The sequence below is a fragment of the Ochotona princeps genome, chromosome 3 (genome assembly GCF_030435755.1).
Source record: "Ochotona princeps isolate mOchPri1 chromosome 3, mOchPri1.hap1, whole genome shotgun sequence".
Lineage (NCBI taxonomy): Eukaryota > Metazoa > Chordata > Mammalia > Lagomorpha > Ochotonidae > Ochotona > Ochotona princeps.
Window position 1 is genome coordinate 91,622,150 of NC_080834.1, and position 15,804 is coordinate 91,637,953.

Genomic DNA, 15,804 nt, shown 5'->3' on the forward strand with positions numbered 1-15,804 from the left:
TTAAAAATGCAAACTGTCCTAATGCTGACTAAATGTTAGAACCCTAAAACAGTAATCTATATTTCATCCAACATAAGAATCAAAAACAAAGTGTATCAATAAAGTAGAATTGAGAATTTTTCCTTGTGCTATTCTAAGGTTCAAGTGACATTTGGTCAACTGAAAGACAATTTCTATGCATGAGATGGAATTAACAATCTTACAGCACTAATTCAAATGATTGAAAAATCAGGATCTATTCTCATTTTATTGGAAAAGAAAAAAAAAGAAGTGGATGCTTTGTTTACTGACTTCTTCCCTTTGACAGAATCACTTAATCTTACATTCTTTTTTTTTCAAATAAAGCAAACATTTATTAAACTATAATAAAAACATTCGATCAAATTACAAAACCTGAGCAAGAAAAACAAACGGCACATGCTTAACTGTAGTTGACATTCAAATAAAATTTACATTCCCAAAATATTATACAGTAATTAGAAAATACCAGCCAAAGTAATATTAGGATACTTTTACGTGCGATCTCAACAAATTTGAACAGAAGCAAATTTTAACAAAGGTAAATTTTACAGTGAAACATAGCAGTAGATTAAGGATCTTAACTTGTTTATTTTACTGCTATTTGACACTATGATACAAAAATAAGAGGATTTACTTGACATTTTTAATAAATATCTCATGGGCTGTTGAGTGCCTTACTGGTGAAAAGATTTAACTGGCTAATCTCATCAATCCATTTTGTACATTTAGTAAGCATCATCTCTGCCCTACATAACTCTTAATGCAATTCACAGCACACAAATTATCATATTAAATACATAATCAACTCGGACTTCTCAACAACAAGGAAATTAGTAAACCATCAAATGGACTGCTTACCATACACTTTCCTCATAACTAAATAACACACAAAAAAATCAAAATAATATTTGTCATCACTCTAAACTATTGCCAGCAACTGATGGAAACTGCCAATTTGCCATATTCATGTTCACAACATGCTAAATATACTCTGCTGTTACTTCATCCATGAAATGCCAACATGCCTAGAACAGAGAATTTTCACCATCTCTTGCCGTGGGACCTGACTGCAACAATCTATATTTAGATCAGAACTCCATGGGCACTTGATGAACTCTACCTTTCCATGTTGGCTTTCTTATATGAGAGAGAATATATGGTATTTATTCTTTTGTGATTGACTCATTTCGCTGAGCATAATAGTTTCTAGTTGGGACCACCTGGTTTTGAATAGAATAATATCGTTCTTCTTGACAGCTGAATAATATTCCATTGAATAGATATACCACAGTTTTTTAAACCATTCTTCCTTAGACGCACATCTGGTTTGTTTCCATGACATTGCTATTGTGGATTGTGCTGCTGTGAATATAGGATTACAGATCCCCTTCTCGTATGCAGATTTCACTTCTGTTGGGTATATTCCTAAGAGCGGGATTGCTGGGTCATATGGCAGGTTTATTTGCAATTTTCCAAGCACTCTCCATATGGATTTCCACAATGATTGTACTAGCCTACACTCCCACCAGCAGTGAAGGAGGGTACCTTTTTCCCCACATCCACGCCAGCAAATCTTACATTCTTAAATATAGAACTTGTACAGGGTCAATGATAAATGAAAGAATATATCTTGAAATAACAATTGAAACTAAATTTAATTCATTTTGTTATTAATAAATTGTCAAACTGCCAAGATACAAAAGCACTCTGAAGAACATCAACAAACATTTTCATTTAAAATGTTTTTCAGACAAAAACAAGTATGCTTTTGGAAGACAGACTATTTGAAAGTATATCATATAAATAACAATATAGTAATGACAAAAACTTCAGGTACTTTTTCAAAAACATTGTAGCTAGATAGTTACATATACTTATCTTTATAACAAATTCTTTTTTAAACAATTAGGTCATATCAAATTTCATTTTTTTAAAGCCAGTGTAACAATAAACAATTTCTGTGGGAATTGGTACAGTTTAAGGTGACACTACAGGTTAAGAGCAAGCATGATGACCGCTTACTCTGCCTTTCATTATATGAATACTAAAATCAACCAAATCTAAAAATTTGCTGAAAAACTCATAAAACAATAAAAAATTCTCGTTAATTATATCTAATGAAATATTCTTCTATTATTCTCAAAAGAACATAATACAAAACTAAGACCATTAGATTAATATAATGTATGCCTTGTAACTCAATAAACAGAACCTATGGCAAATGCAGACAGAAAAACCAAGCTAAAATACATATATAAATACAAAGCACATTATGAATTTATACTAGTTCTTGAAACTACAAATTAGCACTATGGGGTTTTTACTTAATTTATCTGACATTTACATGTGACTTCTTATATATGAAGGATGAGCTTTTTCCTTTTATTTTATTTTTAATTTATGATACAATTCCATAGGCAAAGAGTTTTAAGAACCAGGAAATAACAGAATTGACCACTGCATAATGACTATTTATTTTTTATACTTTTACATTCATAAATGCGAATAGCTACATCAATCCCGGCACTTACTGTAAACAGCTATTTCCCCTAGATTTTTTTTTATTCATAGGTACAATCCACTAGAGATGCAACATTGAATTATTGCTTGAAGGTAACTTGGAAGTTTCTTCTTGTGTATTAATGCTGCCAAAAGGATACATGTTTATGTTCATTTGCTTCTTTTTATCTTCTACTTTAGAAGCTGCCTTTCAAATTTCACATTATCTTTCTAAGTAGGTATCTTTGTTTTGGAAAATATATATCAATGTGAATCTGTCCATGTCTACATGATTATGACAAGAATATTACAAAACAGCTATTCTATTCTTTCAAATGTATTCTATCAAGTGGTACACAATTATGATTTATGTCATTATTAATGTTATTAACAAAGTTAATGTTCTTAACTTTGATAACATGACAAACAGGTTTTTCCATTGTAAAGTTAATTCTGACCTTTGCAAAGAACTTCAAACTGTATATTTCTCTACTATTGTCAAATCTTTTCAATAAACTTACACAAGAACTCATGCTTCCTTAATTTATTCAGTAGGTTAATGTCTGGTGTTATTATTTATGTGAAACTGAAAAACTGTTTGGCTTACGGAAGTCTAAGTCTTGTTTTGTGCCCCACTGCCATGTTTCGATCATTTCTTGAGCACTTGTTGATTTCCAGCACAGGAAACTACAGAATAATCAGTGCTTCACTGGGTGGAATCAGCCATTTTCCCGAAGCAGTGGTAAATTTACCAGGGAACAGTATTTGCAAGGCAAGATCTTAGCACTAGGTCAGCTCACTTGTACTGGGGTGGTACTGAGACCAGGCTCTCTAAGCAGCTCAATTAGAAGAGTGTTAAATGTGTGTGTGTGTGTAAACAAACGAGGGTGCTGAAAAAAAATTTTTGGTATAATTTTGATATCAATGTACATAATGATATCCAAAAAGTTCATGAAATAGGTATATCATAAAAAAAAACATGGATTTAAAATTTTAAAAAAAGATTTATTTTATTTTATTTTTAATCACAAAATCAGATATACAGAGAGAAGGAGAGACAGAGAGGAAGATCTTCCGTCCAATGATTCACTCCCCAAGTGACCACAACGGCCGGTGCTGTGCTGATCCAAAGCCGGGATCCAGGAGCTTCTTTCATCCCATGTGAATGCAGGATACTAAGGCTTTGGGTCGTCCTTGACGGCTTTCCCAGGCCACAAGCAGGGTGCTGGCTGGGAAGCGGGGCTGCTGGGATTAGAACCGGCACCCATATGGGATCCCGGGGCGTTCAAGGCAAGGACTTTAGCTGCTAGGCCACGCCGCCGAGCCCTCAAAATTTCTTTATATCCAAATACTTATCCCTTAATTAATTTTTCATGAACTTCTGAAGTTCCCTTGTGTACAAGTATGTATCTATACATAGACATTTAGAACCATGTTTACAGCTACATAAATTAAAAACCCTTAGTTCATACCGATTTCTTCATTTTTAACCTAGTAATACAGAATTTAGGGTTTTTTCTCTTTGCGTACCTCCAACTTTCTCCCCCAACAATGAAAATCATAGGTAACATCAGCAATATAGAAACTTAACTGGAGGGCCTGGCGGCATGGCCTAGTAGCTAAAGTTTTCGCCTTGAACGCCCCGGGATCTCATATGGGCGCCGGTTCTAATCCCGGCAGCTCCACTTCCCATCCAGCTCCCTGCTTGTGGCCTGGGAAAGCAGTTGAGGACGGCCCAAAGCTTTGGGACCGTGCACCCGCGTGGGAGACCTGGAAGAGGTTCCTGGTTCCTGGCATCAGATCGGCGCAGCACCGGCCCGTTGTGGCTCACTTGGGGAGTGAAACATCAGATGGAAGATCTTCCTCTCTGTCTCTCCTCCTCTCTGTATATCCGGCTTTCCGATAATAATAAAATCTTTTAAAAAGAAACTTAACTGGAGCAATCTCTTTGTGATCTATGACCTATCTCTACCACTGACTTGGCTCTGAACACTACCACATATTCCCTTCTCTCAAGCTCTGACTTTTCAAAAATAAGCTACTAATACACACAGAAGCCCTTCATATATCCAACGACTCTTAACATGGCTCTTAACACGGCTCTCCTTAACATCCAATTCCCTCATCCCTTCCCATTCCTAGATGTGAAGTGTGGATACATAATGCTAGGATTAAAGTGATTAGGATGTAGAAAGGAAAAATCTTTTATTATTATCTTTTTAAAAGTTTAATTTGGGCTAATGTTGCAGAGGTAGCAGGCTAAAGCCACTGCCTGCAATGCCAGGATTCCACATGAGCACCAGTTTGTAGCCTAGCTACTCTACTTCTGATCCATTTGTCCTGCTAATGCACCTGGGAAAAGCAGCTGAAGATGGCCTAAATGTTTGGGCACCTGCACTCAGACTGGAGACCTAGACCAAGCTCCTGGCTTCTAGTTTTGGCCTAGCCCAGCCCTGGCTATTACCATCATCTGGGGAGTGAACTAGCTGATGGAAGATCTTTCTCTTTCTCTCTGTGTTTCTCTTCTCTCTGTAACTGCCTTTCAAACAAACAAACAAATCATCAAACCATAATTAGAAGGCATAATTAGAAGTGAGGGATAAATAGAAAACTGGGATATCGTCCACCTGTTGTATACTTCCTAAAGGGATCAATAATAGCTAAGTCTGGGTCAGGCTGAAGTCAGGAGCCAGGAAGTCCATTTTGGTTTCCCCTGTAGGTGGCAGGGGCCCAAACTGGGCCATCACCTCCTGCTTTCTTACGTGCATGAGCAGGAAGCTGGATCAGAAGCATACTATCCAGTAACTGACCTGGAACTCTGATATGGGATGTTGCTATATAAACTAAGGTGCTACAATGCAGGCACTGGATCTCTATTTTTAATTTAAAAACAGACCCACACTTGCTTTTATGAAATATTACGTCTTTTAGTAAGTTCTAAATTTTTTTCCAATTTTTAAAAACCAAATCATTAGTGTATTCTTTTATATATTTTATCATTTTTCTTTGACAATAACGTTAGTTTCATTTGTTTTGTGGTTATATCTTTCTGGCTTGTTCTCACTGTCTGCACAGAGATTTTACACTGTTTTCGTTTTTCTAATAAGTTTTCATGAGAATATATTTTGCACAATTCATTTCCATGTGAAACAAATTTTATCCAACTTTTACATAGGAATCATGGCTCAGTATAGATTTTCTTTCTTTTCTAAAAATTTGTTTTATTTGTATTTAAAGGCAGATTTACAGAGAGAAGGAGAGACAGAGAAAGATCTTCCATTTGCTGGTTCACTTTACAAGTGGCCACAACAGCCAGAGCTAGACTGAACTGAAGTCAAGTCAGGAGCTTCTACCAGGACTCCCACTTCCAGGGTTCCAAGGACTTGGGCCATCCTCTGCTTCTTTTCCAGACACATTAGCAGGGAGCTAGATCAGAGATGGAGCAACTAGGACATGAACTGGCACCTATATGGGATGCTGGCACTGTAAGCAGAGGATTAGCCCCCCCGAGTCACAGCACTCGCCCCTCAGTACAGGTTTTCTAACTTTACAGCTTAGATTTCTCCCTTTTGTAGCTTCTGTCAGGTTTAAAGATAAAATCTTAGACACTATGAGACTGATACCATACTTACTCCCATTCATCTGGACCTTCTATTTCTTCAGGCTGTACTATTCCTATCATTCAACGCATATTTTATTACCAGAAGTTCTTCTCTAGTGTGGGATTTTGGACTGAGAGAATGTTAGAGTTGGCGAATTGTACCATAAGGCCCAGACTACTTCACCCTTTCACATCTTACTGCATATTTATCCCCTTCACTCAACATGTAGATTAAACCCTTATTTCAAGTGCTGTTCTCAAACTGTCACGCTGCATTTTCTAGGGAGTACTGGTTGGCTTTTGGGGGTTCTGTTACTTTCCCTTGCTCAGTTGTTGATATAATATGGTCTTCTAATTGCTGATACCTTATTTACATCTGCTTGTTATTTAGGGGTTTCTGGGGTGACTTTTCTACGTAGTTTTGTTGCAGATCAAAGTTTCAAAAACTTTTAAAAAGTTTTATTTATTTTCACTCCCCCTCCCTGACTCCCTAACATGCACACCTTACAGCCTTTGGTTCCACCACCAAATGCCTCACAGAACAAGGGCTGAGTCAGGCTGAAGACAGGAGCTCAGAACTAAAGCCTGGTCTTCCACAATGCTGGCAAGAACGGAGTACATGAGTCATCATCTGCCACCTCCCAAGGTGTGCATTAACAAGCTGGATCTGACACAGAGCCACGATTGGAACCCAGGCACTCTGACAAAGGAATGTGGGCGTCCCAAGTGGTGCTTTAACCACTGTGTCATATGTGCATTCCTACTTTTATTTTTAGTAAAAACTATGTTTAGCAATTAGTTGGCAAAACTGCTGTAAATTTAAAAATTGGTTTTCATAACCCAGTATACAACTGCACTTAGAAGAAGAGTGACTTCTTTGTTTCCTCAGCTATGAGATTCCACTTTTCCTTCATGTTTTCTTTGGTAACTCCTTGCTGCTTTAACAGATATGTGGCACTTTTTAATAAAGATACGTTATATTTTATATATCCATCAGTTTTTTTTTTTTTAGCAATTTGCTGGTTTAGTTAATGTAAGTCTTAATGAGTTAAAATATTCTACAGCTCTGAAATAGTAAGACATTTTATACAAAGAACATTATTACTTTTCTTAATGAGGCAGAAAAACACTCTTTCCTAGGAAGTAATTAAAATTTAACAAGTAAAACAAATTTTCGATATTAAACATTTAAAATACTTGAAAAATGTCAATTCCTGATAAGTTTTAAAATTTAGGACTTATTTTGTTCATTCCATTTAGATTTTTCATATTTATAGTTCTTAAAATCATTCTTCATGTCTGTTCAAAATACACTTCAACATTTTCTTCAAAGTTACTTTTCTTTTAAGCCTAATTTATTGACCTAATTAAGATTCCCACATCTTTTTTTTATTTCAATCAATTCATGTTTCTCTTACATGCCATTCATCTGCTTCATTAAGTTATTTGTATTCCTCTCCTATAAGTCACATTGAAACTTGGCAAAGCTGAGCTATACTAGTATAGGAGATTTTTCCTATTCAATGTTTCAGAAATTATTGTACCAAACTCTATTTTCTTGAAACATATTAGGGAGTATCTGAACTGCCGGCTGTAAGTGAAATAACACGTGTATGTTTATAAGAAAAGAGATATTTAACAGTTGGTTTTTTTCCCATTGAAATAATATACTTTCAATTTCTAAACTGTTCTCAACCCCATATTAGAAATGAAAAGATGGAAGAAAGTGGTGTACGGAATTGGGGTGACGCTGTACTTTCCCCAGTATCATCTATTTACTTTATTTGAAGAGGTTGAGGAGAAAAAGAGAAAGAATGAGAATGAATGAGCACACTCTCTCCCATCCATTGTTGTGTTTTCAAATGCTTGATAAAACCAGCCAGGCATTCCATCTTCCACGTGAGTGGTTAAGACTCAGCAACTTGGCCCATCAACTACTGCCTCCTATAACAGACATCATTAGAAAGCTGGAATGAAGAGTGTAGCTGGGTTCTAACCAACGCATCCAACATGGAAATTCTTTTTTTAAAAAAAGATTTATTTATTTTATTACAAAGTCAGATATACAGAGAGGAGGAGAGACAGAGAGGAAGAGCTTCCGTCCAATGATTCACTCCTCAAGTTAGCGCAACAGGCCGGTGCTATGCCGATCCAAAGCCAGGAACCAGGAACCTCTTCCAGGTCTCCCACATGGGTGCAGGGTCCCAAATCTTTGGGCCGTCCTCGACTGCTTTCCCAGGCCACAAGCAGGGAGCTGGATGTGAAGTGGAGCTGCCGGGATTAGAACCGGCGCCCATACGGGATCCTGGACGTTCAAGGCGAGGACTTTAGCTGCTAGGCCACGCCGCTGGGCCCCACTAAGCATTTTTTAAAAGTGCATTTTCATTTACTTGAAAGGCAGGGCAACAAAGAGGTTGAGACCGAGAGCAAGAGATCTCGCAACTACTAGTTCACTTTCTGAATGCCTGCAACAGCCAAAGCTCGGGGGCAACCAGGAGCCAGGAACTCTGTCCATGTGTCCCACAAGGCAGGGCTCCAAGTACTTGAGTCATCTTCTGTTGGCTCCTAGAATACTGTCACCGGAAGCTGGATTGGAAATGGGGCAGCCTCCACTGAGCATTCTTCACATTTCATTTTTCACTCTTTCCCTTTCCAATGTGGCACTTTGCCAGATCTTGGCTGCTTAAGCAACCTATACAAGTATTATCTTCTGTCTTAGTTTTGCTTACTATGAGGTAGAGTCACATGGGTGAACTGCACGTCTGTTTTTGGGGTAATCAGGAAGTAGTTATTGGATTAACCTTAATCAACTTAAGCAGCTACATTCTTCCTAAACTGAGATCTGTCGATAATGAAAGGCAAGTGTAATTTGGTTTCCACATAGTGTATTTAGAGGGTGGGTACGTGTTGGCCAGAAGATGAAAAGCATGTGTAGTTCCTCTGGTAGATTTGCTTCTCAGAAAAACTAATGAGTGGCCATTTCGATCGTCTATGTGAATTCCTGTTCTCCTGATTAATGTGAATTTAATTTGAATTTACTCTCTATGTGAATCAATCTACACTTGCTTAGTTACTTAACCTAACAGATAGATGGACTCGATCAATATTATGGTTTGATGAAATACCAAGCAATGTCCAGCATGTCACTTTGATCACCTAAGTTACTTGCTTTTGTTGTAAGAATAAATTCTGTTCCAAGCTGAGAATAATACAATTGTTATTAAACTACAGAGTGCTTCATTTAGCTCAAGTCACGTCATTTTTTCCTTCTCTATTATGTTGTTTATGAACATCAACAAGTACGCTAAGTATTCTTTTGGGTGTTCAAACTTTATAATTCCATTGAGACTTTACTGGTTAAAACAGTTGTATCAACATACGCTAGGATCTTACACATATAAAGTATGGCATGACTTCAAACTTTCCATTACCATTTTCTTCTGCTATAAACTAAATACAATCATATCCATGATACCTTATCTTAGAAACAAATTACATTTCAAACTTGCACTATTAACTTTAAAAAGAAAAAACTAAGAGACATATATTAAACCCTGACACTAGTAAATATAACTTAATTCAAAGATAAAATATGTGAATGACTTAATTTCCTTTATTAATATCACTGTTTGTTTTTCCTTTCAGAGCAATGATCTAACAAAAGGGGTATTAAAAGACATGTACTTACTTATTAAAAAAAATACACAACGCTCAAAATAATTGGAAGATAAAGTTCCTAGAATCCTATTAAAAATCACTTTTGATGTGGAAAGTTAATTAGGTCCAGACTATAGTAATAGGTTAACAAATCAGAATAAAATACAAAAAGAGTTAAGTTTGGGAATTAAACATTTTAAGAGGAAGAATTTTAACAACTGAAATAAGCAACAGAATCAGCAAGAATTTCCTTACCTTCCGGTCGATACTGTGCAACAATTGTGACAGCTTGGCCTGCATTCTTCAATGCAGCTGCTGCTTGCTCATGACTGGCAGCTCTGAGGTCAACACTGTTTACCTGTAAATGAAACCAAATCTTAACATGAGAGAACAGAATTACTTTAATTAGAAATCACAATAGATTATTCTTTGAGAAGCCAGATAAAATATTTTAGTTGTAGTAACTTTACCTTCAAGACCTTTATTGTCCTAACTTACCCAAAGTATATTGCTCAAACAAAACAAAAGCTATCACTCACATCATTTTGCTTACTAAAAATATATGAAATGAGCAAAATCAGAACATTTTCTCCCAGAAGGTTGGCTACAATCCATTAACAAATTAATTTGATAACCTAAAAAACCCAAATGTCATAACTAGGCACATTTTATTTTATTGGTAACTCATGGATAGGAGGGAAACTGATTTTGCTTATTTATAAGCATTTGTAAACTTTGTTTCATTCTGCTTGACTCAGTTCATATTCTCCTTGTCCTTTCACAAAGCAAACCACTCATTCTTGTGATGTGATATGAAAGCAATTAGTTAAAATTGTTAAGAAACCTCAGACTTTTAAAGACTCATTTAGAAAGAATAAAGAACTAAGAGATATATCTGAAAAGCATTGTTAATAGTGCACATTACAAGTCACACTTTTTTTTAGTTACTTTTTTAAGCCATACTTTCTTTTCTTTTCTTTTTTTTTTTTTTTAAGATTTATTTATTTTTATTACAAAGTCAGATATACAGAGAGGAGGAGAGACAGAGAGGAAGATCTTCCGTCCAATGATTCACTCCCCAAGTACCACAACGGCCGGTGCTGTGCTGATCCAAAGCCGGGATCCAGGAACCTCTTCCGGGTCTCCCACGCATGGTTGGCAGGGTCCCAAATCTTTGGGCCATCCTCGACTGCTTTCCCAGGCCACAAGCAGGGAGCTGGATGGGAAGCGGGGCTGCCGGGATTAGAACCAGCACCCATATGGGATCCCGGGGTGTTCAAGGCGAGGACTTTAGCCGCTAGGCCACGCCACCGGGCCCCAAGCCATACTTTCATAAGAGACCATTCCTCTTGTATTAAGGGGACATTTGTAGAAGCATTAAATCTGAATGCAATAAACTTTGATTTTAACAAATTTAGAAACCATCAATGAATAGAATACAGCAATTATCAGAACCTTCATAGAAAATTTTGGGAAAACTATCCTGTGAATTTTGCATTAAAAAATTTTCAGATATCTGAACTTAGAACCTGTGTATATCAATTTTCAAAAATTTGACTATGATACCCATAATTGTTTGGATCATAGAATTTACAAAAAAACAACACTTTAATTATTAAACATAATGTATGTTTTATAATGATCTAAAAAGGGTATCACTATGCAACGAAAGTAAAAGATAAAATCAAATTCAAACATATGTCTTTAAACTCTAACCCAATGCAGCATAATATGGTAATTACAGCATGCCTCTAGCCGAAGTGGGTGAATAAAGAAAACATAAAGGAAGCTAAACTTTCACAGATTACTGCAAGAATAATAAAAGCATTTTAATGTATTATTTATGTGTATCAAATATTTCTGCTATTAAAAATATTTGAAGATAATGGCTGACTAAAAGATAACAATTTATTGAACAAGACTACAGATTAAAAAAAATCACTGAACATTTCAATGGAAGTATATTATCAAGGATGTCTGAAAAAATCCTTGTACTGAGAAACAATAGTGTAAATAAATTTTAAGTTACTTTTTTCTGTACTAACATAGAAATAAATCACAAGCCACAAAATCCACAGTTTCAAAGTGTGTTGTTTTAGCGGTTAAGCTCCTGTCTATGACGCCAGCATCCCCATGGCACAGGAGCGCCAGTCGAGTTCTGACCTATCTAATTCTCTACTAATGTGTTGGGAAAGCGTCGGAATGTGGCCCACGTCTTTAAGCCCTGGCACTCATGTGGGAAATCCGGACGGAATTCCACGCTTCAGCCGAACCAGCCCTAACTGTCGCAGCCTTTCCTTCAGCAGGTGGAAGATACATGTGGCTCTCTCCTTCTCTGGATAACTCTTTTAAATAAATACAAAAGTATGCAGTTTAGTGATTTTTGAATACATTTATACATCTGTGTCACCAACACCACCATCTCACTCTAAAATATTTAAGTATTTTCAACATAACAAAACAGAAACTCTGTATACTTTAGTAGTTACTCCATATAACCTATTAAATCCTGGCAATCAACTATTTTCTGGCTGTATAGACTTGCTAGTCCTGTATATTTTAAACAAAAGATATGTTAAAATCTATGTTTCCTACCCTTAGCATGTTTTTAAGGTTCCTGCTTTGAAATATACATTAGCACTTTGGCCCCGGCAGCATGGCCTAGCGGCTAACGTCCTCTCCTTGAAAGCACTGGGCTCCCCTGCGGATGCCGGTTCTAATCCCGGTAGCCCCACTTGGCATCCAGCTCCCTGCTTGTGGCCTGGGAAAGCAGTCGAGGACGGCCCAAAGATTTGGGACCCTGCACCCGTGTAGGAGACCTGGAAGAGGTTCCTGGATCCCGGCTTTGGATTGGTGCAGCACCGGCCATTGCGCTAACTTGAGGAGTGAATCATCGGACAGAAGACCTTCCTCTCTGTCTCTCCTCCTCTCTGTATATCTGACTTTGTAATAAAATAAATAAATCTTTTTTAAAAAAAGAAATATATATTAGCACTTTATTCCTTGTATGTACTCATAGATTCTGTATTTTTACTTATTTAAAAAAGTTTTCTAAGATTATGTTATCTGCAAATATATTTTTCATTTTTGTTGAGTTGTGTGCGTGCCTGTGTACACTTTCGGAACCTTTTGTTACTGCTTATGGCTTTGGCTAAAAACTCCAATACAATGTTGTGTAAAAGTAGATCAATGAACACCCTCCTCTTGTTCCTGATTTTTTGAAGAAAAGCTTTAACACTTAATACATAGACTGATCTCAGCTATTTTTCCCCCAGAGACACCCTTTATCAGGCTGAAGAAGTTACCTTCTATTTCTAATTTATTCAGTGTCTTTAATCATTAAAAAGTATTGCTTACTTTGACAGCTGCCTTTTCTGTAGGTGATCATGTACTTTAAATGCTGTATAAAAGTGTTGCCTTACTTTGGTCTTCTTAGTTGAATTAATTCTACATTTCTTAATAAAACTACTTGGTGATGGCTTATTAATCTTTTCTTTCATACATTTGGAACCACTAAGTTATTTTGTTGAAGATTTTTATACCTATATTCATAACAAATATTGATTTGTGTCTTTCGTTTCTTGTGATGTCTATGGTGTGGTGTAAGGCTAATACCAGCCTCACACTCCTCCCTTTTGGGAAAAGTTTGTAAATGACTGGTTTGGCAGAATCCATTAGTGAAGCCATTTAGGCTGGGACTTCAAGAGTTTTGGAAAATTCCTGATTATCAATGCAATCGTCTTCCTTGTTATATGTCTACCTAAATCTTCCATTAAAAACCAACAAAACGAAAATATTTATTTGAAAGGCAGAGTGAGAGGGAAGATGGATAAGACCGGGATCATCCACCTGCTGGTTCACTCTACAAAAAGCCACAACAGCCAGGTCTGATCCTGGCCAAAACAAGCAGGCTGGAACTTCACCTGATCTCCCACATGGATGGCAGGTAAATACTTGTACAATCTTCTACCACCTTCCAAGTTGCATCAGCAGGAAATTGGATCTGAAGTGTAGCTGGAACTAAAATCAGCACTCTGGTATGGGCTTCTGGCATCCCAAGCAGTGGTTTAATCCACTATGCCACACAGCAGCCTCATATTTTTCATTTTGTTTCAAAAAGTATACTTATTTTCTTCAACTTGAAAGGCAGAGTGCAACAGATAGTTGTCCTTGCGAGAGATAGATGTCTTTCATCTTCTGGTTCTTTCCACAAATGCAACAGCCAGAGTTTGGCCAGGCTGATGTCAGGAGCCAGGAACTACATGCAGGTCTCTCATGTGGATGCGGGGGCCCAGCACTTGAGGTATCATCTGCTATTGCCCAGGACACATTAGCAGAAAGCTGGACTATAAAATGGAGCAAACAGCATAAGCTTGCACTGTGATACAGAATGCAGGTGTCACATTTAGTGGTGGCTTAACATTTAGTGCCAAAAGGCCTACCTAAAAACTTTGAAGTCACAGAAGGAACATCTCAACATAATAAAGGCTGGAGATAGCAACCCTTCTGTTCAACAGCACAATGCTGCAGATGGGAATAAAGCAGTAACTTAAACCTGAATACTCTCATATGGATGAGGACACCCCAAACAGCAGCTTCCCTTCTAAGTCAAACACCTGCCTAATTTCTTCATGTGGATCACAGTTACTCTCATCCCTCTGTTTTAGCCTTAAAGATTCCCTCCTGTATTTTTTAAACAGTTGGATAATATCAATTCCCTCAGCATTTAACTGAAGATGCCCCGATTTATTTTTTGTTTCTCAAGAATAGTTTAGCTGTATTCAGAATTCTTGGCCAACAATATTATTTTCACTTGCATAATTTCTGAGAATTCATCGTAACTTCTGAGAATTCATCATATTGTCTTCTGATCTCCACTCTTTCTGATGAGAAATCTTTTGCACTTTAATTTTTTCCACGGCTTTTAATATTCACTGAAAAGATAATTATGTATTTAGGGTACTGATCTCTTCAAATTTAGTTTGAACTTCTTGAATGTGTTATTAAAATGTTTCTTATAAAATTCTAGAACCTGCTGGTCATTATTTATTCTTTTCCCTTTTTTTTTTTTTTTTGGTTCCTTGGTCTTTTTTCAGATGGCCTTCTATTTATTTATTTTTACAAATTATTACTATCATTTTTATGACACATATCCATAGGCCCTGGGATTTCCCTTACCCCTTCCCAGGTCCCGCCCCCTCACACACTGAGTTAACCTATATTATTACTATAGTATGGTTCTTCATAAATACTTATATGTCCATCATTGCAAAAATGGACAATGGCAGAGTCCAGCATCCTATTGCCAAGACACAGTTAACAGTTTCATTGGGAGTCATCTTTGATCTGGAACTAAAGATACACACTGCATTGTATCCTCATATGTGGATATGGTAGTCTTCATTACACAGTTACTATACATCTCCTTAAATTAAAAGACAATACAAAATCAACAACAGGAAGAAAAATAGATTTTTACATGAAGTTAAAAAACATGCTACTGGATATGATAGTCTTCATTAAACAATTACTGTACATACCCTTAAATGAAAAGCCACAAAACAAATAAACAGGAAGAAAAAAGAAATTAACAACACCATGAAGTTAAATAACATGCTACTGAATGACTAATGTGTTGCTGAAGAAATAAAAATCAAAAACCTTATTGAAGAAAATGATGCTGCTGTATGATGTATGAGTCAGTCAAGAACTTAATGAGAAAAAAGGATTTTTAAGAGATGGAACTGAAAAACAAAATCAAAATCCATGAGATATGCTTCTGCTGATCTTTGTTGTAGTACTTTGGTCCTGTCATTTTAGCAATGGGTTGTTCATTGATTTACTCTTCTGCTATTATTTTACTGGGATGTTCTTTGCATTTGCCTTTGGTTTTGTTGGGTGCTATTCCTCTTCTCTTCAACTATCCTTTGTTGGGCAGGACTGAAAGATGCATATTCTTTTAACTTTTCCTTACTGTGGAAGAATTTTATTTCATTTTCAAAGACAAAAGAAAGCTTTGCTTTTAG

The 15,804-nt window shown here is 36.6% G+C and overlaps 1 protein-coding gene across 15 annotated transcripts in view; it reads right to left on the reverse strand.

The window, feature by feature from the left end:
* Positions 1-15,804, reverse strand: part of DLG1 (discs large MAGUK scaffold protein 1) — a 213,371-nt gene that overhangs the window by 36,684 nt on the left and 160,883 nt on the right. For all 15 annotated transcript variants that reach the window (XM_004577810.4, XM_058662092.1, XM_004577809.3 and 12 more), the window contains one exon: positions 10,034-10,136. In XM_004577810.4, the coding sequence (XP_004577867.2) occupies positions 10,034-10,136 (103 nt within the window). The remainder of the gene's footprint in view (positions 1-10,033; positions 10,137-15,804) is intronic.